Source organism: Bufo gargarizans, chromosome 4, assembly GCF_014858855.1.
Source record: "Bufo gargarizans isolate SCDJY-AF-19 chromosome 4, ASM1485885v1, whole genome shotgun sequence".
NCBI classification, from domain to species: domain Eukaryota; kingdom Metazoa; phylum Chordata; class Amphibia; order Anura; family Bufonidae; genus Bufo; species Bufo gargarizans.
In genome coordinates, this window is record NC_058083.1 from 363,224,180 (window position 1) to 363,250,863 (window position 26,684).

Sequence of the window (26,684 nt, forward strand, 5' to 3'; positions counted from 1 at the left end):
TGGAAGGATAGCGGACAGTCGGAACTGCATTCAATGGTAGAGTAATTAGCTACCTAAGGAAGGTGTGAGCATACGGCAAGTACTGGTCAGTGGTAGGGAGACTACCCCACCTAAGAATGCCCACAGCGAGAACTAGTACATATGGCAAGTCCTGTACCCCGTGGAGTGCAATAGGGCACCTAAGCGGGCAATGCATACAGCACATAAAGTAACCAGTGACAATGTCATTGCGCCACCGATGGATCTGCATATGGCAGGTCCCGAACCCCAAGTCATTGTCCCCTGCCATAGGTGGACTAAGTACAATGTATAAGGCAGGCACTGTAGTAGTGCAGTTACACCAAAGGAAGTGGGTAATGCATACGACAGTACTGCTGACCACCTAGACGCAATCTCTGGAAGATTGCTTCGGACTCTCTCTCCCCTCTTCCTGGACGGACCCGCCCCAGTGAGGGAGGGTATGTCTGAGCATGATTTAGGGAGGAAGAGTAGGGGAGCGGAAATATTCAAGGAGAAAATTGTCCTGCTGCAGTTCGCTTGCGCGTAGAGCTACCCTTTTAGAATCTCACCTCTGGCAGTTGAGGACTGCGCAGGCGGGGGACTTAACCAAACCACCCAAGGGTGGAACGGAAACTCCAGAGGTCTCTCCACCGGATTGCGAAGGCGGTGCATTATCAACCAAAGAACCCCGTAGGGTGGATGGGAGATTCCAGCGGACCCCACTGGATTGCGCAGGTGGAGAATTATTAACCAACAACCAGGAGGGTGGATTGGGAATCCCAGAGGTCCTCCACTGTATGGCGCAGGTGGAGAATCAACCAAACAGCCCCGTAGGACAGATTGGGATCCTGCAGAGATCCTTCACTGAGTTGCGCAGGTGGAGAATAAATCAACCAAACGGCCCCGGGGGACGGATTGGGATCCTGCAGTGGTCCTTCACCGAGTTGCGCAGGTGGAGAATAAATCAACCAAACGGCCCCGGAGGACGGATTGGATCCTGCAGTGGTCCCTCATTGGATAGTGCAGGTGGAGAATCAACCAAGCGGCCAGGAGGCGGTATTGGGAACTATGAGAGAGTGTGGCTGGGGAGGGGGACCCATATGGACAGACATGTCCTTTATTAATATATATATTTTTATTTATTTTTAACTAGGATGCCGGCCTTAGTAAGGGGTTAAATCCTCCACTCATGTACAGTGTAGAAGGGGGAGAAAGGGCCCCAGATAATCAGGTGCTGGCTTAAGAATGGTGGGTGGCCATGAAGGGTTAAGGCAGTGGCTCAGCAAGGAACTGGGGGAAGGGGAGAAGGGTGAGAAGAATTCTCACCAGAGTGCGTGCCCTATGGCACCTAGGGGTGGAGAAGGGTAAATGCCGCCTTGTCGGTGAGCGTGAGCTGTGCTCCGCTCCCTGCATGTTAATACGGAATTAGCACTAGGGAGTTGCATAGTCCACCTAATTTGGCGCCAGTAATGCATACCACACCTATTTAACCCCCTATGTCCTCCACTCAATCAACCAAACGTCCTGTGCCAGAGGGGAATGCTTCAGGGGTGCTGGGCTATGTTGAAGCCCTGTCTGGTTGCAGACTATTGTCACCTAGTCCCATGTACTCACCTCTTTCCTGCCGCCATTTCACCGCTCCTCTGGTCCAGCAGGGTCACCCCTTCAGCTACTGGCACCGTAGTGGCAGGACGCTGGAAGAGGGGGCCTGGATGGGTGATCCCTTGGCTGGCAGGAGGTCTTGCCTCCTATTGACACTAGAAAAAACTGAAGCTCTCTCTCCAGGCTGGAGGGGGTATAGCTGCCAGGGGAGGAGCTAACAGCTTCATCTAGTGTCAACGCTTCCTAGAGGACATAGCTATACCCATGGTCTCTGTGTCCCCCAATGAATATGGGCGAGAAAGTACCTATAATTTCATTTTATTTAACCCCTATTTAAAGCTATATGAAATAAGTGTACGTCATAAGCATTAAGGCGGAAGTTTAGAGCTTGAGCGCTAAGATTGCTCCACACACCCACCAGCAGTGACCAAGAATGGAGATGAGTGATGTTGGTCATATAACTCCCTCAGAGACCGGCTCCCTCTTCCCTCTGAACTAACTCAATTAAAAAGCACTGTTGAGTGTAAAACGGCTGTTGCCCTGGATTGCTGTGCAGTGACCTGCATCGAGCATGTTTTTACCCAAATAAAGCTACTATCAATACAACAAATGGCTTTTCCTTCATCTCTTCATGTTTGTAAAAAATCACTATCGATTGAGAAAAGTTCTGAAATGTCATAATTGAGCTTCTGGGGACCTGGGTGTGGAGAATGCTTTGCGGAGTGTTGGAGACCTTCAGCGTGATGTGTTGGAAGGATTTTGCATACCTTGTTTTGTGAGCTCTTTAGCCTCTTTCCTGAAACCGTTCAGCACTGTTGTAAGGTTACTAAGGCGCAGGTGACAGTGCTGTAGAGACTGCAATGTCCGAGAATCCATAAAATTGCATGAACCATCAAATAGCGGGGCACCTGCAGAACAGAGGGGTATTTCGGTTACAAGTGATGATTACATAGGTGCACAGCTTGTAACAGTGCTGTTATCAGAGCTTTGCGTAGAAATGAGCCACTCCCTGTGTGATCTCCATATGACAAAAAATGGTTATTGGAATAAAGAATATTGCACAATTTTTCAAAACACAATGACTAAATGGGTTGTCCAAGATTTGCTATTTGGACAGGATAGGCCAGTGATTGAAGGGGGTCCAACACCCTGCCAATCAGCTTATGTAATGTGGCTCTTGCGATGTAATTACACAGCTCTGTCCACAGCGTATTGTTACTGGAGCACTCCTCCCATTGAAGAGAATTGGATCAGCGCTGCAGTAGCCAGCTCCATCCGGAACACAGAGTCCAGCTCCCGGGCTACCTCAAAGCAGATGATCAGCTACATGAAACCCCTTTAAGCTTAAATGAAAATATGTCACTTCACTGACACCTATAAACTATTCTAAAGCATCTTTCTAACAACCTTGTAATTTGCCATTATACCTCCTGGAAATGGTGAATCAATTGAAAACAGTGTTACCATTTGTATTGTCAATGGGGCAAGTTCCTACACAATGACAGTCTCATTCTGCAGGGACACAACCTGTGGGAATGGTAATTTCCAGTTGTCTCCATAAGCCTGCATCTCTCACTGACAACCAGATTTTTAAAAGGTTGTATATTTTGTTTTATGGCAGCTAGAATCACGATCCTGGTTTTGTTTTAAAGCTTAGATTGTCATCTTTAAAACAGCAGCTCAATTGTAGCTTCAAATATTAAAATTTAAAGGAGCCCTTCCATTTCAGCCTGCTGTGATCCTTGAAAGTGGAGGAAGAGGTGGTAAGGGGACATGCTGACAGAAAGCAGGGAGAAGAGAATTAGAATATCTCCCTGTACAACTGTACATGTCCTCTTCCTTCCCACCACCAATCAGACTTGTTCTGATATTCACATATGGGTGGGGTCTTTTTCTTTCCGGAAAAGGAGTTAGAATCTAACCACCCTTCTACAGCTAATTAAAGCTGTTTTTATTGACGTCACAACCCATTTAAGTTGCATCAAGTACTTGCACCCAATGCAAACATCAAAACATTTTACACTGTTCCTATATTGTCTCTATCAGATCTTGACTGAAATTCTGTGTTTTTTTGTCACCAAAAAACACAGAATGGCAAACCAGGGTAAGTTTGCATAGCACAGAGGGGAGGCAGTGAAAGAGGTGTAGGGTATTTTCGTGGATTTGTGGTTATTTGCTTCTCCACAAAAGCAGCCTTCAATAATACCTGGTCCCAGAAGAGGCTTTTGGATCATTTTGGCAGCATTTTATTTTAAAAGGAACCTGTCACCGGGATTTTGTGTATAGAGCTGAGGACATGAGTTGCTAGATGGCCGCTAGCACATCCGCAATACCCAGTCCCCATAGCTCTGTGTGCTTTTATTGTGGAAAAAAAACTGATTTGATACATATACAAATTAACCTGAGTCAGGGACAGGACTCATCTCAGGTTAATTTCCATATGTATCAGATCAGTTTTTTTAAAAACAAAAAACTCAAATAACTGTCAAATAAACCCTTTTTACTTGAACTTTAGTAGTATTTTATTATTGTGAACGGTGGCAACCCTAAGTATGCCACATTTGTAACTATCCATACTACATAATCGACACTACAAAAAGTGACAAGGTGGGTTTTATTCCAATTTTAAAGTCACTCCCACAAAAAAAAAAAAAAAACACACACACACACAAACATTCTCTGACCTGTTAGAAAAGGACATTATGTAAACTGTGGTGATCGTAATCTTACCGAGGTCTGTATTTGTGAACTATAATCTTCCTTATGATCCACAGCTGTCTCATGTGACCAACACTGACTTTCCAACTGACATGGGGGAGGAAGTCAGTTTCTCTAAGGCCAGGTTCACACATAAGCGTACCCGATTAGCGTTGTTTACATACGTGCCGAGGAAACAAGAAAACTCCCATTGTCGCGCGTTCCCACTAGGTCTATGTGCAGGAACGCGGGACAATGAGCCCCAAAGAAGCTACTGTACTTCTTGGGGCATCAGGTGTTTTACAGCACAATCGTACGCGCTGTAAAACGCTCAGGTGAGAACCATGCCGATAGGGAAGCATTGGTTTTTGCTTGTTGAGCGTTTTACAGCGTGCAGGAACGCGCTGTAAAACACTCAGGTGTGAATCCAGCCTTAGGCGCTCATACAAATACACAGAGAACCTGTCTTCCTGTCCACACAAGACGCTGTGATATTTGGAGAGTCAGTCTCAGGACACAGATGAGGATCAAAAAGGAGGTTATTCACACAAAAAAAAAAAAATAATCACTGGTAAAAAAATATTTACTTACTGATGAAGCAGGGGCTGACTGGCATCTTTTGGCCCAGGGGGCAAGTAACACCCAGAGGCCCACTGAGCCCCCCCACCCCCCACTTTCGTCAGCCATGTAAATTAGAACACAGTAAAACAAAATAAACTAGGCATGCTCCGATATATCGGCCGCCGAAACACATCAGCCGAAAATTGCATTTTTGGTATAATGCCGAAAGTGTCATTTTCTGGCTGATACAGTGTTGCATCCGTGTATTCTCTCCTCCCCGCTGGGCGCTGATCTGTGTCCCCCCCCCCCCCATGACACTTGATGACTTTTGCAGGAGAAACTGTATTTTGTGGGGCACAGGTGTAGGCTATATGTGTATAACATAAACATATTTCATTTGAAAACTTAGTTACTTGACCCTTGGGGATCTCGGACGCCACTTCCACGCTTTGGCCGGGGGCTCGGCGGAGCTGATGTTGTGTTTTATCCTAATGAGAAAGATTTCATAATAAGGATTTGGAGAAGGGGCAGAGGGGTCACAGAGCAGGGAGAGGCTGGGGCTGCTACTAGGGGGTCATACCATGGGGGAGTAATAAAGCCCACCATAATGCCCCACCCCCCCAGTAGAAATAATTCTCCTTATAATAGACAGTGCAGTTGAGCTAATGTCCCCATAGTGCCCCCTATAATGTGCCAGTAGCCACATAGGGCCCCCCTATAATGTGCAAGTAGCCACATAGGGCCCCCCTATAATGTGCAAGTAGCCACATAGGGCCCCCCTATAATGTGCAAGTAGCCATAGCCCCCCTATAATCTGCCAGTAGCCATAGCCCCCCCTATAATCTGCCAGTAGCCATAGCCCCCCCTATAATCTGCCAGTAGCCATAGCCCCCCCTATAACCTGCCAGTAGCCATAGCCCCCCCTATAACCTGCCAGTAGCCATAGCCCCCCCTATAATCTGCCAGTAGCCATAGCCCCCCCTATAATCTGCCAGTAGCCATAGCCCCCCCTATAATCTGCCAGTAGCCATAGCCCCCCTATAATCTGCCAGTAGCCATAGCCCCCCTATAATCTGCCAGTAGCCATAGGTCCCCCATAATGTGCCAGTAGCCATAGGTCCCCCATAATGTGCCAGTAGCCATAGGTCCCCCATAATGTGCCAGTAGCCATAGGTCCCCCATAATGTGCCAGTAGCCATAGGTCCCCCATAATGTGCCAGTAGCCATAGGCCCCCCCTATAATCTGCCAGTAGCCATAAGCCCCCCACTAATGTGCCAGTAGCCAGATAGGGCCCCCCCACTAATGTGCCAGGAGTAGCCAGATAGGGGCCCCTCTATAATGTGCCAGGAGTAGCCAGATTGTGCCCCCCTGCCCCCCACCCCCCTCATAAAGTGCCAGCCCAGTAGACTACTGGGCTGGCACTTTATGAGGGGGGTGGGGGGCAGGGGGGCACAATCTGGCTAGTGGTGGCTACTCCTGGCACATTATAGGGGGCCCCCCCCCCCCTAAAATGTGCCAGGAGTAGCCACCACTAGCCAGATTGTGCCCCCTGCCCCCCACCCCCCTCATAAAGTGCCAGCCCAGTAGTAGCCAGATAGGGACAAAAATAAAGAAAAAAAAAAATGTCAGTCAGACATACTTACCTCCCTGCTTCTCTGGACTACTCCGGTCCCGCCTCCAGCCAGGCGCCAGCACACACTGCAATCACTTTACGGCAGCAGCTCAGTTAGGCCGCAGGACCGGCGCAGGTGGCGCGATGACGTCATCGCGCCGATGACGTCATCGCGCCGCCTGCGCCGGTCCGGCGGCCTGTCTGATAGGCTGCCGCAACACGCCTCCACTGGTCCCCGTCTCCCTGGCATAAAGCGGATGTTTATTCCGGCCCGGCCGGCCGGGACAGCAAGCCAGGGAGGCCCGGGGGGCAATTGCCCCCCTGCCCCCCGGCCCAGTCCGCCCCTGTGATGAAGGGATAGAGTCCCGAAACGCGTTTAAGGAAGCTGAGGATTACCGGAACACTCACCACTCACAGAGTTGGGAGAAAACTGTGAAGGCGCTTGAGAGAGAGAGTCCGTGATCACGTGACCATCTACGTAATCCTCCAGACGCGCAAACCACGCTCCCCCGGCGTCCCTGGTAACACGAGGCACGCCGCTGTCTCTGGAGAACCGGACTGGATCGCAGGAGCCTCCCAGGAACAGCAGACCATCACGAGAGAACCCAGGAGATCAAGCGTCGGGAAGGGTAAGTGATCTCTGTAGCCAGGGACAGTGCGGGACACGGCACCTAGGCACAGAGCACCACTTTCTTCCACAGAATTACCACCAGTTACAAACTGTTATTCTCTAAAAGGCACATCAGGGATACTACACAGAATGACAATCTAATTTTCACTAAGGGGCATCACTGGACAATAACCCTGTCTAACAGTGGATGATCATCCTGTGGATCTTCAGTTATTTATATCCTGGTCAGTGATTTTCATATGAAAGACTTTAAGGACATTTACCTTTTTTAGACATCTTTTATCCACATTTTTAGCTACATCTGAAAGATTTTATCTGCATCTGAAAAACTGTTAACCGCTTTTTTTCCCAATTTTCCACAATTTTTTTTATATATATATATTCAAAACATCTATTCACCATTTTTATATCCATATTTTTAGGGAAAATGTGCTAAAAAAAAAAAAACTTACCACCACTCCAACATACCTCTATTAAAAAGGAACTACCAACAATTTTTTACCAGATCACACATATATTAAATTATCAATAAATAATACCTGTACCCAAATAAGAGTGTGCCTGCTTATCTCATATTCATTTAAAAAAAAATATTACTTTTATTACAGTTACATCATGTTCTGTTCTATCTGGTCAGAAAATTATTTGTGGGAGTGCTTTTTTAAGTATTGCCAACAGGTATTCTTTAATAGCTGAAACTGGAAAAAACATTTAGACAAAACAGATATGTACTTATGCTAACATACACCAATAAAAAACACTTACAAAGTCTGTCAAAATCTTTTTTCGTAAGGACCACTTTATCCCACGTCCATTCAAGTACAAAGCGGAGGTTTGGGGCAGATCTCGGTTGCTCTTAAAAGTAAGTTACACAAGTCATAACTTGGTTTGAGAAATGTCAAATCAAAATTTTACACAAGTATTTGTGTCTTTTTTTCCCCACCTACCTTCTTCAATCCACTGCTTGATACAACGGGTTAAAAGACTAATAGAGCTAGTTTCCACGGCAGCTGATAAGACAGCTTGTAGCTGTTCTTCCTAAATATTAAATAAAAGCCATAAAGTTTGCATCTTACAGGAAGCAAAGTACAACTTATACAAAAGAACCCCACCTGAGTCAAGCTTGAAGGCTGAACATCCGCAAGTCTTGGAGAAAGAAGACCAGCTACTAAGCACCTGTTATAACCATCAGGAATTTCTTCATTTAAAGAAGATCCAGAATTCTTTAAGTAGTGCAGGGTCTTAAAAAGAATAAAAAGGTTGGACTGAAACAATAAAAGAGCAAACATTGTGACATGCCTGCTCTTGGCCACTATTTTACATTAGGGCTGAATCTACATAAAGCACTGGGTGACTTTGTAAATACATTTTACTACTGATAACTTATAGCCTGCTTCATAATCCAGAGCTGCACAGCTAATTCTGAGCGCTCCCAGCATTAGGGATCTTTCACACGAGCTTTCCACCCGGATGCAATGCCCAATCAAATCATTTCAACGAGTCAGTGTACAAGCATCATCTCTGCGTTCTGGAAAAGTCGCAGAATGTTCTATATTGACTGCTTCTCAAGCAGCCCTGGCTCCATAGAACTGAATGGTGTTTGCTGAAAAATGTGCGCAGAGAAACGCACACACTGAATGCAATCAGACAAAACGGAATGAACTTGCATGCAAAGCCATCAGTTTCTGTCAATGTCCTTTGCTTGTGTGAAATAATGCAGCGTTTGCACAAGGCATTACGCTTTATGCAGGAAAAATTGGATTTTTGTACTCACTGTAAAATCCGTTTCTCGTTTAATTCATCGAGGGACACAGCACGATGGGTATACATACGCCCAGCTACCAATAGATATAAAGGTTGGCTTTGTCCAGGTGGGCTATACCCTCTCTACAGACACCAGGCTAATCAGTTTGTACCAATAGTAGTAGGAAAGAGAAATAAAAAGCAAAGAACCAACATATCCTGGAACGGGGAGGAAAAGAGAACAGCAGCCCGTGACAGAAAAATAAATGAACAGACAGACGGTGGGATCTGTGTCCCCCAATGAAATGAAAGAGAAAGGTATTTTACGATAAGTACAAAAATCACATTTTCTCGTTAATGTCATTGGGGGACACAGCACCATGGGACATCCCAAAGCAGTCCCTGAGGGTGGGAAGAGAACAGCCATGCAAACAGACGCATAGCTGTCCTGATGACCCAATAGGACCAGGAGAGGCCATAGCATGAAATGGTAGATTGAAAACTAAGGAAGTGAGCCGAGAGGCTCCAGGACCAGGAAGAATCCAAAAGAGAAAAAAGGAGATTTTTTGTGAAACTCACATGTAAAATCTTTTTCTCGTCTTTTCCATTGGGGGACACAGACCATGGGTATAGCTTAGAGGTATTACTAGGAGGGACACTATGCAAAACGAAACTCCTCCTCCTCGGGCTATACCCCCAGACACCTCCAGGAGGACTTCAGTCGTTGCAAAAGCAGTAGAAGGAGAACTGAAAAATCCACAGTGGAAACCATCAGATCAACACACCCTGAGAATAAACGAAAAAAGTGGGCAGGAGCTGTGTCCCCCAATGGAAAAGACGAGAAAAAGATTTTACAGGCGAGTTTCACAAAAATCTCCTTTTCTCGTACATTCCATTGGGGGACACAGACCATGGGACGCCTCCTGAAGGGCGCGCAGGACCAGGTTAACCGCCTCCGGACCGCCTAACGCAGATGTGCGGTCTGGAGGCGGCGGCCCTGCGCAGAGTCACGCATATATGCGTCATCTCGCGAGGGCCGGGATTTCCTGTGAACGCGCGCACACAGGCACGTGTGCTCACAGGAACTGAAGGTAAGCAAGTGGATCTCCAGCCTGCCAGCGGCAATCGCTCGTTGGCAGGCTGGAGATCTGATTTTTTTAACCCCTAACAGGTATATTAGACGCTGTTTTGATAACAGCATCTAATATACCTGCTACCTGGTCCTCTGGTGGTTCCTTTTGTTAGGATCGACCACCAGAGGATACAGGCAGCTCAGTACAGTCGCACCAAACACCACACTACACCCCCCACCCCCCCCCCCCCCCCGGTCACTTATTAACCCCCCTATACACTCATTGATCACCCCCCTGTCATTGATCACCCCCCTGTCATTGATCACCCCCCTGTCATTGATCACCCCCCTGTCATTGATCACCCCCCTGTCATTGATCACCCCCCTGTCATTGATCACCCCCCTGTCATTGATCACCCCCCTGTCATTGATCACCCCCCTGTCATTGATCACCCCCCTGTCATTGATCACCCCCCTGTCATTGATCACCCCCCTGTCATTGATCACCCCCCTGTCATTGATCACCCCCCTGTCATTGATCACCCCCCTGTCATGCTCCGTTCAGACGTCCGTATGATTTTTACGGATCCACGGATACATGGATCGGATCCGCAAAACACATGCGGATGTCTGAATGGAGCCTTACAGGGGGGTGATCAATGACAGGTGGGTGATCACCCATATACACTCCCTGATCACCCCCCTGTAAAGCTCCATTCAGACGTCCGCATGTGTTTTGCGGATCCGATCCATGTATCCATGGATCCGTAAAAATCATACGGACGTCTGAATGGAGCCTTACCAGGGGGGTGATCAATGACAGGGGGGTGATCAATGACAGGGGGGTGATCAGGGAGTCTATATGGGTGATCACCCCCCCTGTCATTTATCACCCCCCTGTCATTTATCACCCTTCCCTGTAAGGCTCCATTCAGACATTTTTTTGGCCCAAGTTAGCGGAATTTTTTTGTTTGTTTTCGTTTTTTCTTACTAAGTCTCATATTCCACTAACTTGTGTCAAAAAATAAAATCTCCCATGAACTCACCATACCCCTCACGGAATCCAAATGCGTAAACATTTTTAGACATTTATATTCCAGACTTCTTCTCACGCTTTAGGGCCCCCAAAAAGCCAGGGCAGTATAAATACCCCACATGTGACCCCATTTCGGAAAGAAGACACCCCAAGGTATTCCGTGAGGGGCATATTGAGTCCATGAAAGATTGAAATTTTTGTCCTAAGTTAGCGGAAAGTGAGACTTTGTGAGAAAAAAAACAAAAAATCAATTTCCGCTAACTTATGCAAAAAAAAAAAAAAATTCTATGAACTCGCCAGGCCCCTCATTGAATACCTTGGGGTGTCTTCTTTCCAAAGTGGGGTCACATGTGGGGTATTTATACTGCCCTGGCTTTTTAGGGGCCCAAAAGTGTGAGAAGTCTGGGATCCAAATGTCTAAAAATGCCCTCCTAAAAGGAATTTGGGCACCTTTGCGCATCTAGGCTGCAAAAAAGTGTGACAAATCTGGTATCGCCATACTCAGGAGAAGTTGGGCAATGTGTTTTGGGGTGTCATTTTACATATACCCATGCTGGGTGAGAAACATCTTTGTCAAATGCCAACTTTGTATAAAAAAAAATGGGAAAGTTATCTTTTGCCAAGATATTTCTCTCACCCAGCATGGTTATATGTAAAATGACACCCCAAAACACATTCCCCAACTTCTCCTGAGTACGGCGATACCAGATGTGTGACACTTTTTTGCAGCCAAGGTGGGCAAAGGGGCACATATTCCAAAGAGCACCTTTCGGATTTCACAGGCCATTTTTTACTTCTTACACATTTGGGCCCCTAAATTGCCAGGGCAGTATAACTACGCCACAAGTGACCCCATTTTGGAAAGAAGACACCCCAAGGTATTCCGTGAGGGGCACGGCGAGTTCCTAGAATTTTTTATTTTTTGTCACAAGTTAGCGGAAAATGATGATTTTTCTTTTTTCCTTACAAAGTCTCATATTCCACTAACTTGCGACAAAAAATAAAAAATTCTAGGAACTCGCCATGCCCCTCACGGAATACCTTGGGGTGTCTTCTTTCCAAAATGGGGTCACTTGTGGCGTAGTTATACTGCCCTGGCAATTTAGGGGCCCAAATGTGTGAGAAGAACTTTGCAATCAAAATGTGTAAAAAATGACCGGTGAAATCCGAAAGGTGCTCTTTGGAATGTGTGCCCCTTTGCCCACCTAGGCTGCAAAAAAGTGTGACACATCTGGTATTGCCGTACTCAGGAGAAGTTGGGGAATGTGTTTTGGGGTGTCATTTTACATATACCCATGCTGGGTGAGAAAAATATCTTGGTCAAATGCCAACTTCGTATAAAAAAACTGGAAAAAAGTTGTCTTTTGCCAAGATATTTCTCTCACCCAGCATGGGTATATGTAAAATGACACCCCAAAACACATTCCCCAACTTCTCCTGAGTACGGCGATGTGGGATTCGGGCCTTTTGGGCAGAAAGAGGGAGAACTCCCGACTAGTGGAGGGAGTGGAATCTCCTTGGATATTAAAAGTGTCACGGACAGCCTCCACCAATTCGGATACCATGGTGGAAAGCTTAGGCAGGGGTTCCCGCTCCGTGGCCTCGTCCGATCCGGACAATTCCCCTTCGGATTTGTGCTCCCCACGAGAGGGAGAGTCAACCGAGCATGCCTCAAGGCATGGGGAAGAGCGGAGTCATCCGACGAGGAATGCTGCCGCTCACGCTGCCTCTTAGACGTCAGACGCCCCCTGTGAGAATCACTGAGAGGAGATGGAGCGGTGGATTCTACTGGAGTAGCTGCCATACGCTCCATGAAGGACATGGCTGCCTTGGCAACTAGGGCCAGATCCGCTGCCGCACTAGACATGGCGGAAGCCCAGGCGGGTACCGCCGGTTCCGCAGGGGCAGAGGGAGGACTGGGCTGAGCAAGAGAAGGAGGCTGATCCTGTCCAGGAGCAGGGCACGAGTCACAGGTGCCAGAGGCAGAAAAAGGCAGAAGGCACACCTTGCATGACCCCAAAAGAGCCTGAGGGGGGGCCTTGGCAGATTTAAGTGCCCCAGGCTTTGGCATGATGGAACCCCACAGTAAAAGATCTCCTACCAGTTGCTGCAAAGATCAGGAGCAGAGCAAGCTGTTATCCTACCACCCAGGCAACGCTAGCAGAAGTCTCCGGTGTAGAGAGATGAGGAGCTGCACTGCCGTGAGCAAACAGTCTCTAAATTGTCTCAGACCAAAAACATGGCCTGTCCGTGGCAAACACCATATGAAGGCCAAGGTAGAGAGAAAAGAAGGAAGCACTGGAGGTCGAACGATTGAGAGAAAGAATAGCAAAGACTCACCACGGGAAGGAAGCAAGCCTCCTTCCAATGCAAGGCAGGTGGGAAAAGAGAAACACCCTAGAAGAGGGTGGAAACCCCATCCTGCCAGAGAAAGCAGCCAACATCTGGGGGAGGAGGGGGTCCTCGGTAATGGCCAGGAGAAGGGAACGTAAAAGACATGTGTCCCGTACAAAGGAGGAGAGAATCAAGCCTCAGAAAAACTGGAACAATATATCACTGAAATTTAAGACCAGAGAATCCCTGGCCACATGAAGCCTTGGGAAAAAAGAAACCAGTCGCAGGCCTTGGTGATACAAGTGGAGACACACTAGTCAGACAATGGAGTAGAAGAGAGAGGACTCCATATAGCCTAAGGAGGAACAGTTCTCAATCAGAGGGAAAACTCCATCCCAGAAGTGTCCAATACGAATGTAAATTGCAAACAGGAGCAACAACTCCGAGGTACCAGGACCTGAACCTGGGAAACAAGACTATGGGGACCCAGGAGGGAAAAAAAAAAAAAAAAGGGCCTAAAGAAGCAGCTGTCATACAGAGCATGTGCGGTCAGAAATGCCACAAGTAGGTTCCCCAGAGGGAAGCGGCCAGTAAAGTCCAGGGTAGCTAGATGGTCTAAGAACCATTGGCAGTAATGTACGAATCTTGTCTGGTGGTTCCAAACCTACTGAATGGGTCCACCGGACGCGACTCAAAAAAGGAAAACTATAGTAGGCGCCACTCCCAAGAGTATGGAGGAGATAGGTGTAGTAAGGAATACCCACCTTAGACCAGATAATTGTGACGATACAGAGTAATCTCCTAAGAGGAGGTAGGTGATTCTGAAAGTTAGAGTACTCCCTTCACAGGCGGGGTAGTCACAGGATAAAGCTCAAGACACCTGTGACCAACTGCCCCCCTAGCCAGGATCGCATGTCAGATGGTATCAATTGATGGAAGCCAAACGATAAGGCTTCTGATCAAATGCAGTTTATTGCAGTAGAACAATACAAATATCCCAACGGGTTCCGGAGGTCTCACAACCCTCCTTCAGGGGTATTAAGAAAAGAATACAACATATAGAATAATTGAGAACAAAAAAAAAAACACTAAAATTTATATTATATATATAGCACATTCTAATACATAGAAAACTTAGATACATAAAAAATTAGCACGTATTTTCATACATAAAAAATTATTAGTGTCCAGACAGGACCAGGTATAAGAGCAACTGCACTATGAATGACCAGTGCAGTTTTATATATATATATATATATATATATATATATATATATATATATATATATATATATATATATATATATATATATATATATATATATTTTTTATAAATATTTCTTCCTTATCCAATTTTGGTTTAGACCAGACCAATAATCCAACTAGCATTAATTCGTATTATCAACACTATAGTAAGATATCCAAAATTTACCTTCAGGAGTCCTTTGACAGAGGTCTCCAGTACTAAAGGAGGAGATAGTCCCACTGTGTGTACTACAAACAAATTTTTTATGTATCTAAATTTTCTATGTATTAGAATATGTGCCTATTATTATTACGCGTAGGGATATTTGTATTGTTCTACTGCAATAAACTGCATTTGATCAGAAGCCTTATCGTTTGGCGGCCATCAATTGATACCATCTGACATGCGATCCTGGCTAGGGGGGCAGTTGGTCAGTGGTGTCTTGAGCTTTATCTTGGGAGTGGCGCCTACTATAGTGTTTTCCTTTTTGAGTCACGTCCGGTGGACCCATTCAGTAGGTTTGGAACCACCAGACAAGATTCGTCCACTGGTATGTGTCTGTTGGGATTGAAAAAAAAAAATTCACCTCCCTTTAACACTTGTGCTGCCTTCCCTGAAATAATTACCGAACAGCACGTAGACGGTGGTGCTATCTTATTTTACTTTATTCACACTAACATCTTCTCCATCCCTCTGGCGCCTGTTCCCCAGGGCTAATAACCCTGGTGGAATCACTCAACCTCTTTTCTTTCTCTTTTCCTATTGCTAAGAACCATTGGGGCAGGGACTCCAAGCAGGATTACCCAGTCAGAGGCTCAAGTAGGCAGTATTGGGAACTATGCGAGTGTGGCTGAGGAGGGGGACCCATATGGATAGATATAGATAGAGAGAGAGAGATTATATTATAATATATTATTATATATATATATATATATATATATATATATATATATATATATATATATATATATATATATATATATATATACATACATATATACACACATACACAAAAATTGGACTGCACAACAAACAATTCGTGAAGAAAATCTGTGTTTATTCACCCATCTATGGCAAAGCGACGTTTCGGCTCCACCTGAGCCTTTCTCAAGCGAATATATATATATATTATTTTTTTAGATAATCAGGTGCCGGCTTAAGAATGGTGGGTGGCCATGAAGGGTTAAGGCAGTGGCTCAGCAGGCGACTGAGGGAAGGGGAGAAGGGCGGGAAGAATTCTCACCAGAGTGCGTGCCCTATGGCACCTAGGGGTGAGGAAGGGTAAATGCTGCCTTGTCGGTGAGCGTGAGCGGTGCTCCGCTCCCTGCATGTTAATGCGGAATTAGCACTAGGGAGTTGTGTAGTCCACCTAATTTGGCGCCAGTAATGCATACCACACCTATTAACCCCTTATGTCCTCCACTCAATCAACCAAACGGCCTGTGCCAGAGGGGAATGCTTCAGGGGTGCTGGGCTATGCTGAAGCCCTGTCTGGTTGCAGACTATTGCCACCAAAAGGGAGGGGGGGACAAACCCAGAGGGTTAAATACTCACCTAGTCCCATGTACTCACCTCTCTTTCCTGCTGCCATTTCACCCCTCCGCAGGTCCAGCAGGGTCACCCCTTCAGCTACTGGCACCGTAGTGGCAGGACGCTGGAAAGGGAGGCCTGGATGGGTGACCCCTTGGCTGGCAGGATGCAGGGGAGCGAGGCTGCCCTGGTCCACCTTGTCTTCTGTGGGGGAGGCAGCAGTGCGCGTGACTGGCACAACTCGACCCCGGGAGAACAGGGAGGCGAGGCGTCCACTGTTGTCCCATCTGAAAAAGGGGAAAAAATAAATAAGCTAAAATAAAAAATCTTCAGGAGATCCCTGCAGAGCAGGGAGGTCTTGCCTCCTATTGACACTAGAAAAAACTGAAGCTCTCTCTCCAGGCTGGAGGGGGTATAGCTGCCAGGGGAGGAGCTAACAGCTTTATCTAGTGTCAACGCCTCCTAGAGTACATAGCTATACCCATGGTCTCTGTGTCCCCCAATGAATATGGGCGAGAAAGTACCTATAATTTCATTTTATTTAACCCCTATTTAAAACTATATGATGTAAGTGTACGTTATAATCATTAAGGCGGAAGTTTAGAGCTTGAGCGCTAAGATTGCTCCACACACCCACCAGCAGTGACCAAGAATGGAGATGAGTGATGTTGGTCATGTAACTCCCTCAGAGGCCGGCTCCCTCTTCCCTCTGAACTAACTCAATTAAAAAGTAATTGCAAGTAAATTACAAACAGGAGCAACAACTCTGAGGTACCAGGACCTGAACCTGGGAAACAAGCCTATGGGGACCCAGGAGGGAAAAAAAAACAAAAACAAACCGGGCCTAAAGAAGCAGCTGTCATACAGAGCATGTGCTATCAGAAATGCCACGAGTAGCTTCCCCAGAGGGAAGCGGCCAGTGAAGTCCAGGGTAGCTAGATGGTCTAAGAACCATTGGGGCAGGGACTCCAAGCAGGATTACCCAGTCAGAGGCTCAAGTAGGGTCCACAGAATGACACTAATAACCAGATTATCAAGAGAACCCCAAACCTAGCATAATGGTCATGGTGCATAACAGGGCCAAGAAGTCTTGTTAAATAGTGCGTCAAGCAATAAGTAAAAATCATGCTTAGTACAGGGACAATGAGAAGACTTGGTGTACTCAGAGCACCTGCTTCAGGAGGTACTGCACCTGGTGTCAGAACTGAACAGGCCAGCCATATACTGGATCTATATACCATATACTGAACAATTGCAACTGTATTCCACCCAAGAAGGGGGGGGAACATATGGTTACCAGTTACATACTACCACCAGGATGGTTTGATACAGTGCCTTGAGATAGTACAAGTATACAGCAGAGGATGACATAATGGGTGCCAGATGCATACTAGAACCAAAACAGAGTGATGAATACAGCGTCTGGGGATGGTACCATCACTCCAGAGCCAGGAAAGGGCAATGCAGGAGCCATATGGGCCACAGATTGCACCAATAGGACACAGCACTTGAAGATACTACAAATACTCTGCCTGAGAATAGAGTAATCTGGCTGCATGATGCACTAAATGGGAGTGGAGACATGGCTACAGCATCTGGAACTGGTATAGGTACTCCGCTTGATAAAGGAGTTAGACGACTGTGTAATGCACACTAGAACCAGACAGATGTAATAGCTACAGCGTCTGGACATGGTACAGGTACTCTACCTCGGCATAGTGCACATTAGAACTCGACAGGTGCAATGGCTACAGCATCTGAAGATGGCATCTGCACTTCGCCTGATAAGGGAGAAATATGGCTGCATGGTGCACCCTAGAACCAGACAGGTGTAATGGCTACAGCCTCTGGAGATGGTACAAGTACTCCACCCAATAATGGAGTAATGTGGCTACATGGTGTACACTAGTACCAGGCAAGTGAAATGGCTATAGCGTCTGAAGATGGTACAGGTACTCCACCCAATAATGGAGTAATATAGTGCAAAGAGCGCATTGGAACCAGACAGGAGAAATGGCTATAGCATCTAAAAGATGGTACAGGTACTCCGCTTGATAAGGGAGTAATATGGTTGCATGGTGCACACTAGCACCAGGACTATTGGCTACAGCGTCTGGAGAATACGGTTGTATAGAACACGCTCAGACTAGGAGGGTTTGTTAAATATAGCCCCTGGTAATAGTGAAATTACTCCAGCTGAAAAGGAGATGCATTGGAACCAGGAAAGTCTGCCAGATACAGCATTTGGCAGTGGTACAAGTACCCCCCTGTGAAGGGGAAGGACCTGGGACACCACATAGGTGTGTCGGTGCGCTAAACACAGTGGCGGGTAAAGAATCACCTACTGGAGAGGCAGCAAGCCGACTTATTTAGATAATTACCTGTGCAACCAGGGGAGTGCCATCTGAAAATACACTAAAAGGTGACACCAACCCTGGAGAGGAGAGGTTCCCCTCAGTGGACATTTGTCTTTGACCACCCAGAGAAATTCTGTATGGTGGAGAACCGCCTGATGCTCCGTTCCGAGTCAGACTCTGTGCAGAAGAGTCCCCCGATGAGGCATGAGAAACCTGATGTGTTTACCTCAGTGCTAGTCCCGTCCTGGGAGGACACCATGATGTAGGGGGCGAGCGGGACCTGAGGGGAGGACTTTAGGCCGCTATTGGAGGCACCCTATACCCCTCTGCCAGAGCCGAGAGAGATCAGTCAGTACAAAAGCAGTAGGAACACCACACCTGAACCAAAAAACTGAAAGCCAACAAGTCTTCAACCAGGGAGACCTGACAACCAAACAAGGTCAAAGCTGGGACCTCAAACAAGAAGAAACTCAAGAAGGGGGGGGGGGGGAGGAATCTGTGTCCCCCAATGCCTACTACGAGAAAAGGATTTTACAGTGAGTACAAAAAAAATCCAATCTCGTGCATGGCATTGGGGAACACCGCACCATGGGACGTCCAAAAGCAGTCCCCAAGGGAGGGAAGAAAAAAGTGCCATGCCACCAACCTAAAGCACAGCTGTTTGCAGAACCTTGCTCTCCCAGATTGGCATCAGCAGAAGCCAATGAATATGGTAGAACTTAGAAAAAGTGTGAACTGACGCCCAGGTTGCGGCCCGGCAGACCTGGGAAGCTGATGCCTGATGACACACTGCCCAGGAAGCCCCAAACGCCCTAGTCGAATGTACGGTCAACCTGGAAGGGGGAGCCCAGCCCTTTGCGACATAGGCCTCCTTGACAGCCGACCGAATCCCAGCGAGAAATGGTGGCCTTGGAGGCAGGCAAACCTTTACGAGGGCCCGTCGGGACCCAAAAAAAATAAATAAACATTTAAAAAAAAAAAGGGTCCGAACGACGGAAGGGTTCCGTGAGGCGAATATACAGGCGAAGGGCCCAAACCACATCCAGGCAATGGAGGGATTTCTCCCTAGAGTGAGAAGGATTGGGGCAGAAGGAAGGAAGGACGATTTCCTCATTAATATGAAACGAGGAGACCACCCTTCGGGAGAAAGGAGGGAACAGGACGCAAAACCACCTTGTCCTGATGGAACACCAGGAAAGGCGAACGGCAAGAAAGCCCTGCAAGTTCAGAAACCCGGCGGATGGAGGCGGCGGCTACGAGGATTGACACCTTAAACGAAACAAACGACAGAGGGATCTCTGCCAAGGGCTCGAAGGGAGATGACTGAAGGGCGTCGAGGACGAGATTCAGGTCCCATGGCTCCACCGGAAAGGGGGGGGGGGGGGGGGCTCGGCGAGCAACACCCTGAAGAAAAGTCCTAACCTGAGCCCGCAAGGCCACAGGACGCTGGAAGAGAAACGAGAGGGCCGAAATCTGCCCCCTGAGAGAAGCCAGGCGGAGACCCTTATCAAATGTTAGGGATGGAGAAACAGAGGGTGAAAACGACCAGATTCGCACCAGGCAAAATACACTCTCAAGGTCCGATAGTAAATGCGGGCCGACTGGGGTTTGCGAGCGTGAAGCATCGTCCGGATGACCGAGTCTGAGAGACCACGGGACTTTAGGACAGCGGTCTCAACAGCCACACCGTCAAACGAAGCTGAGGCAAAATCTGATGGAACAGAGGGCCCGGGGAAAAGATCGTGGCGCTGAGGAAGTCGCCATGGTACGTCAGCGAGCAGAAACACCAGATCTGCGTACCACGCCCTGCTGGGCCAATCCGGGGCCACCAGGATTGCCGGAACTCGGGCTGCCTTGAGATGCTTGAGCACTCGGGGAAAGACAAAAATGGGGGGAAAAAGATACAGAAGGTCGAACTGAGACCAAGGCAGAACTAGGGCGTTGACCACAAGAGCCTGAGGGTCCCTGGACCGCACAACATAGCAGGGGAGCCTGCGGTTGAGGCGTGACGCAAAGAGATCCACATCCGAGTTCCCCAACGGTGACAAAGTTGGAGGAACACATCTGGGTGGAGAGACCATTCGCCCAGGTCGACGAGCTGACGACTGAGAAAGTCCGCTGCTCAATTGTCGACCCTGGGAATGTGTACGGAGGAGAGGACCAGAAAGTGCCGGGATACGGGAGGCTTCCTGTAGGGCCATCACATTCCTGGTGCCCCCTTGGTGGTTCAGATAGGCCATGGCGGTGGAATTGTCAGTCTAAATCCGGATCGGGAGACCACGGAGACAAGGAGTCCAGTGAGAGAGGGCCAGGAAAATTGCCCTTCTGCAGCGAGGACTCCTGAACAGACCAGACCAAAGACCCTGGACAGTGAGTGACTCAAAGACCGCCCCTCAACCCGAGAGGCTGGCATCCGTGGTGATCACCCGCCAACTGGGGGGGGGGGGGGGGGACCGGCACCATCCAAGGAACCAGCCACCAGGAGAGATCCTGGCAAAGCTCGGGGGAGGCCACCATCCTGCCCAGGACGTGCATACACTCACTGATCGTCAAGGGGGACGGGTCGCGGAGGCGAGTCACCCCCGCCTGATGAGGCGCTATTTTCTCCTGGGGAATGAACACCCTCCCAAGGAGAGTGTCAAGATCATGCCCAGAAAAGGCATCCTCCGGCATGGGACTAGAGAGGACTTGGAGTGGTTGATGAGCCACCCAAATTGGACAAGAGCCGAGAGGGTGATGCGTAGGCTGGACAGGTTGTCCTCCAATGACGGAGCTCGGATCAGAAGGTTGTCCAGGTAAGGCACCAATGCGACCCCCCTGGCACGGAGAAGGGCCACGAGAGGCGCTAACACCTTTGTGAAAACCCTCGGGGCAGAGGCCAGGCGGAAGGGCAGGGCGACAAACTGAAAATGAAGAGAACCTACCGCGAAGCAAAGGAACTTTTGATGGAAGAGGGCAATTGGGACGTGTAGATAAGAGTCCTGAATGTCTATGGACAACATGAACTCGTCCGCCTCCAAGGAGACGATCACCGACCGGAGGGATTCCATTCGAAAATGACGGACAAAGTGATTGAGCGCCTTCAGGTCCAGGATTGGGCAGAGCAAACAGTCCTTCTTGGGAACCGTAAACAGGTTAGAGTAGAAACCCTGAAAGCGTTCTGATCCCGGAACCAGAACGATGACCCCTAGAGAGCGAGGGTAATGAATAGCCCGAAAAAACTTGTCTTAAAGGAAGGCCTGGTGGACTTGTCTGATCGGGCGGAAGGGGTCCGAAAGGAACGAAAAGGACTGTGCCCGAGAGGACGACCCAGTAAAGAGACAGCGGCAAGGCTGGTTCTGGGGGAGAAGGGAACTCTTACCGCCATGGCCTCAGATGAGTTCCTCCAAACGCTTCCCACCGAGGAAGGGAAGGGAAATTAGAGCCTTCTTGGAGGCGGAATCCGCAGACCAAGAACGAAGCCAGATTGTGCGGAGTATGGCCACAGAGTTAGCGGCCGCATGGCCGGAGCGGTGAGCCGATTCCATAGACGTAAGGCTCGGATAAGCTGTTTTGCCCAGATCGCGCAGGCTTTGGCCACCCAGGAAGTGGCAAACTCAGAATAGATGGCGGCACCCGCTGCAACAAACACGGACTTGGCCAAGGAGTCGACCCGTTTGTCAGCGGGATCCGACAAGGAAGCCGCGTCAGCCAGGGGAAGGGTGGGCTTCGCCAGGCAAGCCACCTGAGGGTCTACCTGAGGAGGAAACGTCCAGAGGCTGACTGATTCCTCAGAAAAAGGATAAGGGACATCCGAGTTGAAGGCGCCGATCAGGGTGACGCCACTCCTTAGCCAGAAGTGCGTCAAGATCCGCGTGATTCAGGAGTTCAGGAGGATGAAGGAACGTCCTGCACATGGAGCGCGTCCCGGATGGCTTTAATGAGATCCTGTATGGCCGCAGACATCGCCGAGCACTGCTCCGATTCAGAATCAGAAGCAGAGGAGTGCCCAGGAGCAGCGGAAGCGGCTGAAGAAGAAATCTCGCCCGTCTCAGACTTATCCGGGGAATAATCCGAGGAAGCTGAGGAAGAGTGGGACCCGGCTGAGAACCTACAAGGTAGCTTGCGGGATCGCGTGCCAGAGTGAGAACAGATGTCCCCAGCAGGGGAGTCCCTGCTAAAGGCTGCCGCAATCTGAGCAGGCAGACGGTCCAGAGACTGCGCCAGGGATTGGGAGAGGCTGGCAAGGTTCCCCATGGCTTGGGACAGGGTAGCAGCCCATTCTGGAAGGACCGACACTGAGGGGACCGCAGGGGCAGCCGGGGGTCGAGGCACTGTGCGCAGACAGTTAGACTGGCCGTATGGGAACTTCTTACTACACAGGGAACAGGCATAATGTGTAGAAATCACAGCAGGGGGAGTCGGGTCCCGACCAGAAGAAGACTTGAGGGCTTACGATGGAGCCTGCAAGGAAAAAAGTCAGCCGAAAGGCTGCCTACCAGACCCAAATGGTGCTGTGTCGCAGATGGAGAAAATCGCAGTGCAGGAGAGGAGCAGCAAAATGGCGACCAGGTCCAGGCACTGCAGGAGAGGAAGGAGAAGGCCAAGAGAAGGACCGCCCTCCGAGACCGGCAGAAAGCCAAAGCAGAAACAGGATTGGAGGAAAAGCCAAGCGCCTCCCAGGGCTCCACCCATGAAGAGGAGAGTGAATGAGAGAGTCCGGGAAACCAGGAGTGGGCGGAGAGAAGACTCCGCCCCACGTGACCTGTGGCCTAGTCGGCCGAAAAGCCGGGCCTAAATTAGAACTGTGTGGCCGGGAAAGGACATGGGAGAGGGAGGGACACAGCGCCGAGGGGAACAGACGTCCTGCCAGGAGAGGCACCGAAAATGACCGTTATAAAGGTGACGCCTAGACTTCCAGGGACAAAGTGCCGGATCCAGAAAACCAGAACAAAGACATGGGCCTCCTTGCAGGTACCATGGGCACTAAGAGCCCATGGGAGAGGAGGGGGACTCTACAGGGCCCCCGCAATGGATCCGGAACCCTACTTACCTTCCGATGTCTTCAGGCGCAGCAGTGACCACCCCTCCGGCGGACTCAACACGGGAGCCGCGGGTCTACCAGAATTCCAGTTTCAAGTGGGGACTGGGTGGCTGCCAGGTATCCGAGTACGCGCCCGCAGGGGGGCAACTAAAGTGGAACACGATGGAGCCACCCCTGCAGCAGGCCGGAACCTGCAGAGAAGAGAAAAAAAATATATATAATAAATTAGCATGATGACCTGCGAAAAAAGATAGCGGGTCATGTCTGCCTCCTACGGACACTAGAACTAGACTGATCTCTCTCAGCTCGGGCAGAGGGGTATAGCCCACCTGGGTGGAGCCAACACTTTTTTGTTTCTAGTGTCAGCCTCCTAGTGGCAGCTGGGCATATACCCATGGTGCTGTGTCCCCCAATGCCATGCACAAGAAATAAGAGTATCCATTTAATATTAAAATCATGTCTGTGATTAACGCTGGGTTCAGACCTGAGCGTTCCGAAAGGAGCGCTCTGTATGCGCGCTTGTACGGGAGTTTACAAGCGCGCATACAGAGACAGGCGTGCACACATTGTCGCGCGTTCCCGAAAGTCTATTGTACGGGAACGCGCGACAAACGCTCAAAAAAAGGGTCAGGTACTTGTTTGAGCGTCGGGCGTTTTACAGCGCGATCGTACGCGCTGTAAAACGCCCAGGTGAGAACCATGCTGATAGGGAAGCATTGGTTTCTCCTTGTTGTGCGTTTTACAGCGCGTAGGAACGCGCTGTAAAACGCTCAAGTGTGAACCCAGGGTTAGTCCCCTTGGAATTCTGCCGTCTAACATAAAAAGCCAACAGGATTCACAATTACCTTTCTATGCAAGACTCTTAATGCCTGTAACTTTCAAGGCCACATTGCCCTGGTGTACCTCGCTAAAGTGTCTGGATAGCATGGAGATGTTCACCACTTTTTTTTTTTCATAAGTCACATCAGAAAACCATGCTCATACGTGTTTTCAAACTATTTGTGGTGCACCCTACATACTAGAGGTTACAATCCTTGCAGCTGGATGCAATAGCTGTGTTAATATGTTTTTATCCGATAACTATCCCCAGTAATACTAGAGACTACTACATTACCTGTTTTCATGTGTGAACAAAGCCTACACTTAGAATCTCCACAACAACCAGTAGTCTTTAACCAGGTCTGCAGTTTAGGTGGATTGTCAGTGAATAGACTAGGAGATGATTTGGAATCTAATGTAGGTGCCTCTCTGCTCACCATTTTAATACCAGAATCTAAAATAGCTTTTTAATTTCTCATCCAGTCTGGGAGCTCCATGCACGTCTCTTGCTTGCTACATGGCAAGCTGATCAACTTTTTTGCATATATACTAATATACATACATACACACACACACACACACAGGCAGAAGTGTCAGATTGCTGCATGCAGTTATGTCTCAGACAGACATGTAAATTACTACAAGTGTACTCAGATTAGACACTGGGTCTGGCTGCAGTAAAGCATAAAAATCCATCCACTGCTAATCTATAAAAAATAAAACATCTCAGAGGCAACTTTTGGGTAGTGTACCTCTTGGTAAGAAATAATTGACTGCTAGACATGGCTCCATGACACACATGACAGACTTTGAGGGGCACTTCATTGGCCTGAGAGAAGCAGGATGGTAATTTTGACAAACTGCCCGCCATCTAGACTGTTCTGACCTAGCTGTTAGGAGCAGTGGTTACCTGAGGACATGCCCACACAGTGAACATCCAGACACAGGTGGCACCATCGCCTTTATTTGCAGTGGAGTCGTGAAGAGAAAAGGAGATTTTTGTATAACTTACCAGTTAAATCTCTTTCTCGCTCTTCCTTGGGGGACACAGACCTTGGGTATAGCTCAGCTCCCTAGGAGGCGTGACACTAAGTAAAACTGTTAAGCCCCTCCTCCATCAGCTATACCCTCAGCCTGGAGATAGAGGCTACCAGTTGCGTGTCCAAGTAGTGAAAGGATAACAACCAATAACGGAAACAACCAGCCAGCAACCCAACGGGGCGCCAGACCATAACCCTGTAACCAAACACAGAAGGGTGGGTGCTGTGTCCCCCAAGGAAGAGCGAGAAAGAGATTTAACTGGTAAGTTATACAAAAATCTCCTTTTCTCGCCCATTTTCCTTGGGGGACACAGACCTTGGGACGTTCAAGAGCAGTCCAAGAAGGGAGGGACCACAAACCCAAGGCGGACCACCACCGGAGCATCAGGAAACCGCTGCCTGCAAAACCAGGCGGCCCAAAGCAGCATCCGCTGATGCATGCGTATGCACTCTATAGAACCTTGTGAAAGTGTGCAGAGAGGACCAAGTGGCTGCTTTGCACAACTGTTCAGCCGAGGCCCGATGCCTCTGCGCCCAGGAAGCTCCGACTGCTCTGGTGGAATGAGCAGTGACGCTGAAAGGCGGAGCTCTACCCTTGGCTCGATAAGCCTCAGACACCGCCAGTTTAATGAAACGGGCAATAGCCACCTTGGAGACCGCCAAACCCTTGCGCGAACCCTCCGGAACCACAAACAGGGAGTCCGTGCGCCGAAAGGATCCGGTGACCTCCAGATAAATCTTCAACGCCCTGACCACATCCAGACGGTGCAGTTCCCGTTCTCTGGGGTGGGAAGGAGAGGGACAGAGCGACGGAAGGACGATGTCCTCATTGATGTGAAAGGCGGAGACCACCTTTGGCAGGAAGGACGGGACAGGCCGAAGCACAACCTTATCCTGGTGGAAGATCAGGAAAGGTTCGGAGCAAGAAAGAGCCGCTAACTCCGACACCCGTCGGAGAGATGTGATGGCCACAAGAAAGATGACCTTGCAGGACAGAAGGCGAAGGGAGACCTCCCGTAAAGGCTCGAAGGGGGCTGATTGGAGCGCCGAGAGCACCACATTCAGGTCCCAGGATGGAACTGGAGGGCGGTACGGCGGAACAGAGTGAGCCACCCCTTGTAAGAAGGTCTTAATTGGCCCCAGAGGGGCCAGGGGACGCTGGAGAAGAATAGACAGCGCCGAAATCTGTCCCTTCAGAGAACTGAGGCTCAGCCCCAGGTCCAGACCCGACTGGAGGAAGGACAGGATCGTGGGAAGAGAAAACCGGAGAGGTGGGATGCTCCGGGACTCACAGAACCCCAGATAGGACCTCCAAACCCGATAGTAGATCCTAGAGGACACGGGCTTACGAGCACGGATCATGGTGCGGACTACGTCCGC

The 26,684-nt window shown here is 48.8% G+C and overlaps 1 protein-coding gene across 2 annotated transcripts in view; it reads right to left on the minus strand.

Annotated features, from left to right (window-relative positions):
* The window catches only part of AHCTF1 (AT-hook containing transcription factor 1), a 253,355-nt gene that overhangs the window by 165,780 nt on the left and 60,891 nt on the right, over positions 1 to 26,684 (minus strand). For both annotated transcript variants that reach the window (XM_044290344.1, XM_044290343.1), the window contains exons 12-15: positions 8,217 to 8,345; positions 8,052 to 8,142; positions 7,870 to 7,959; positions 2,370 to 2,510 (exon numbers count right to left, since the gene is read on the minus strand). In XM_044290344.1, the coding sequence (XP_044146279.1) occupies positions 2,370 to 2,510; positions 7,870 to 7,959; positions 8,052 to 8,142; positions 8,217 to 8,345 (451 nt within the window). The remainder of the gene's footprint in view (positions 1 to 2,369; positions 2,511 to 7,869; positions 7,960 to 8,051; positions 8,143 to 8,216; positions 8,346 to 26,684) is intronic.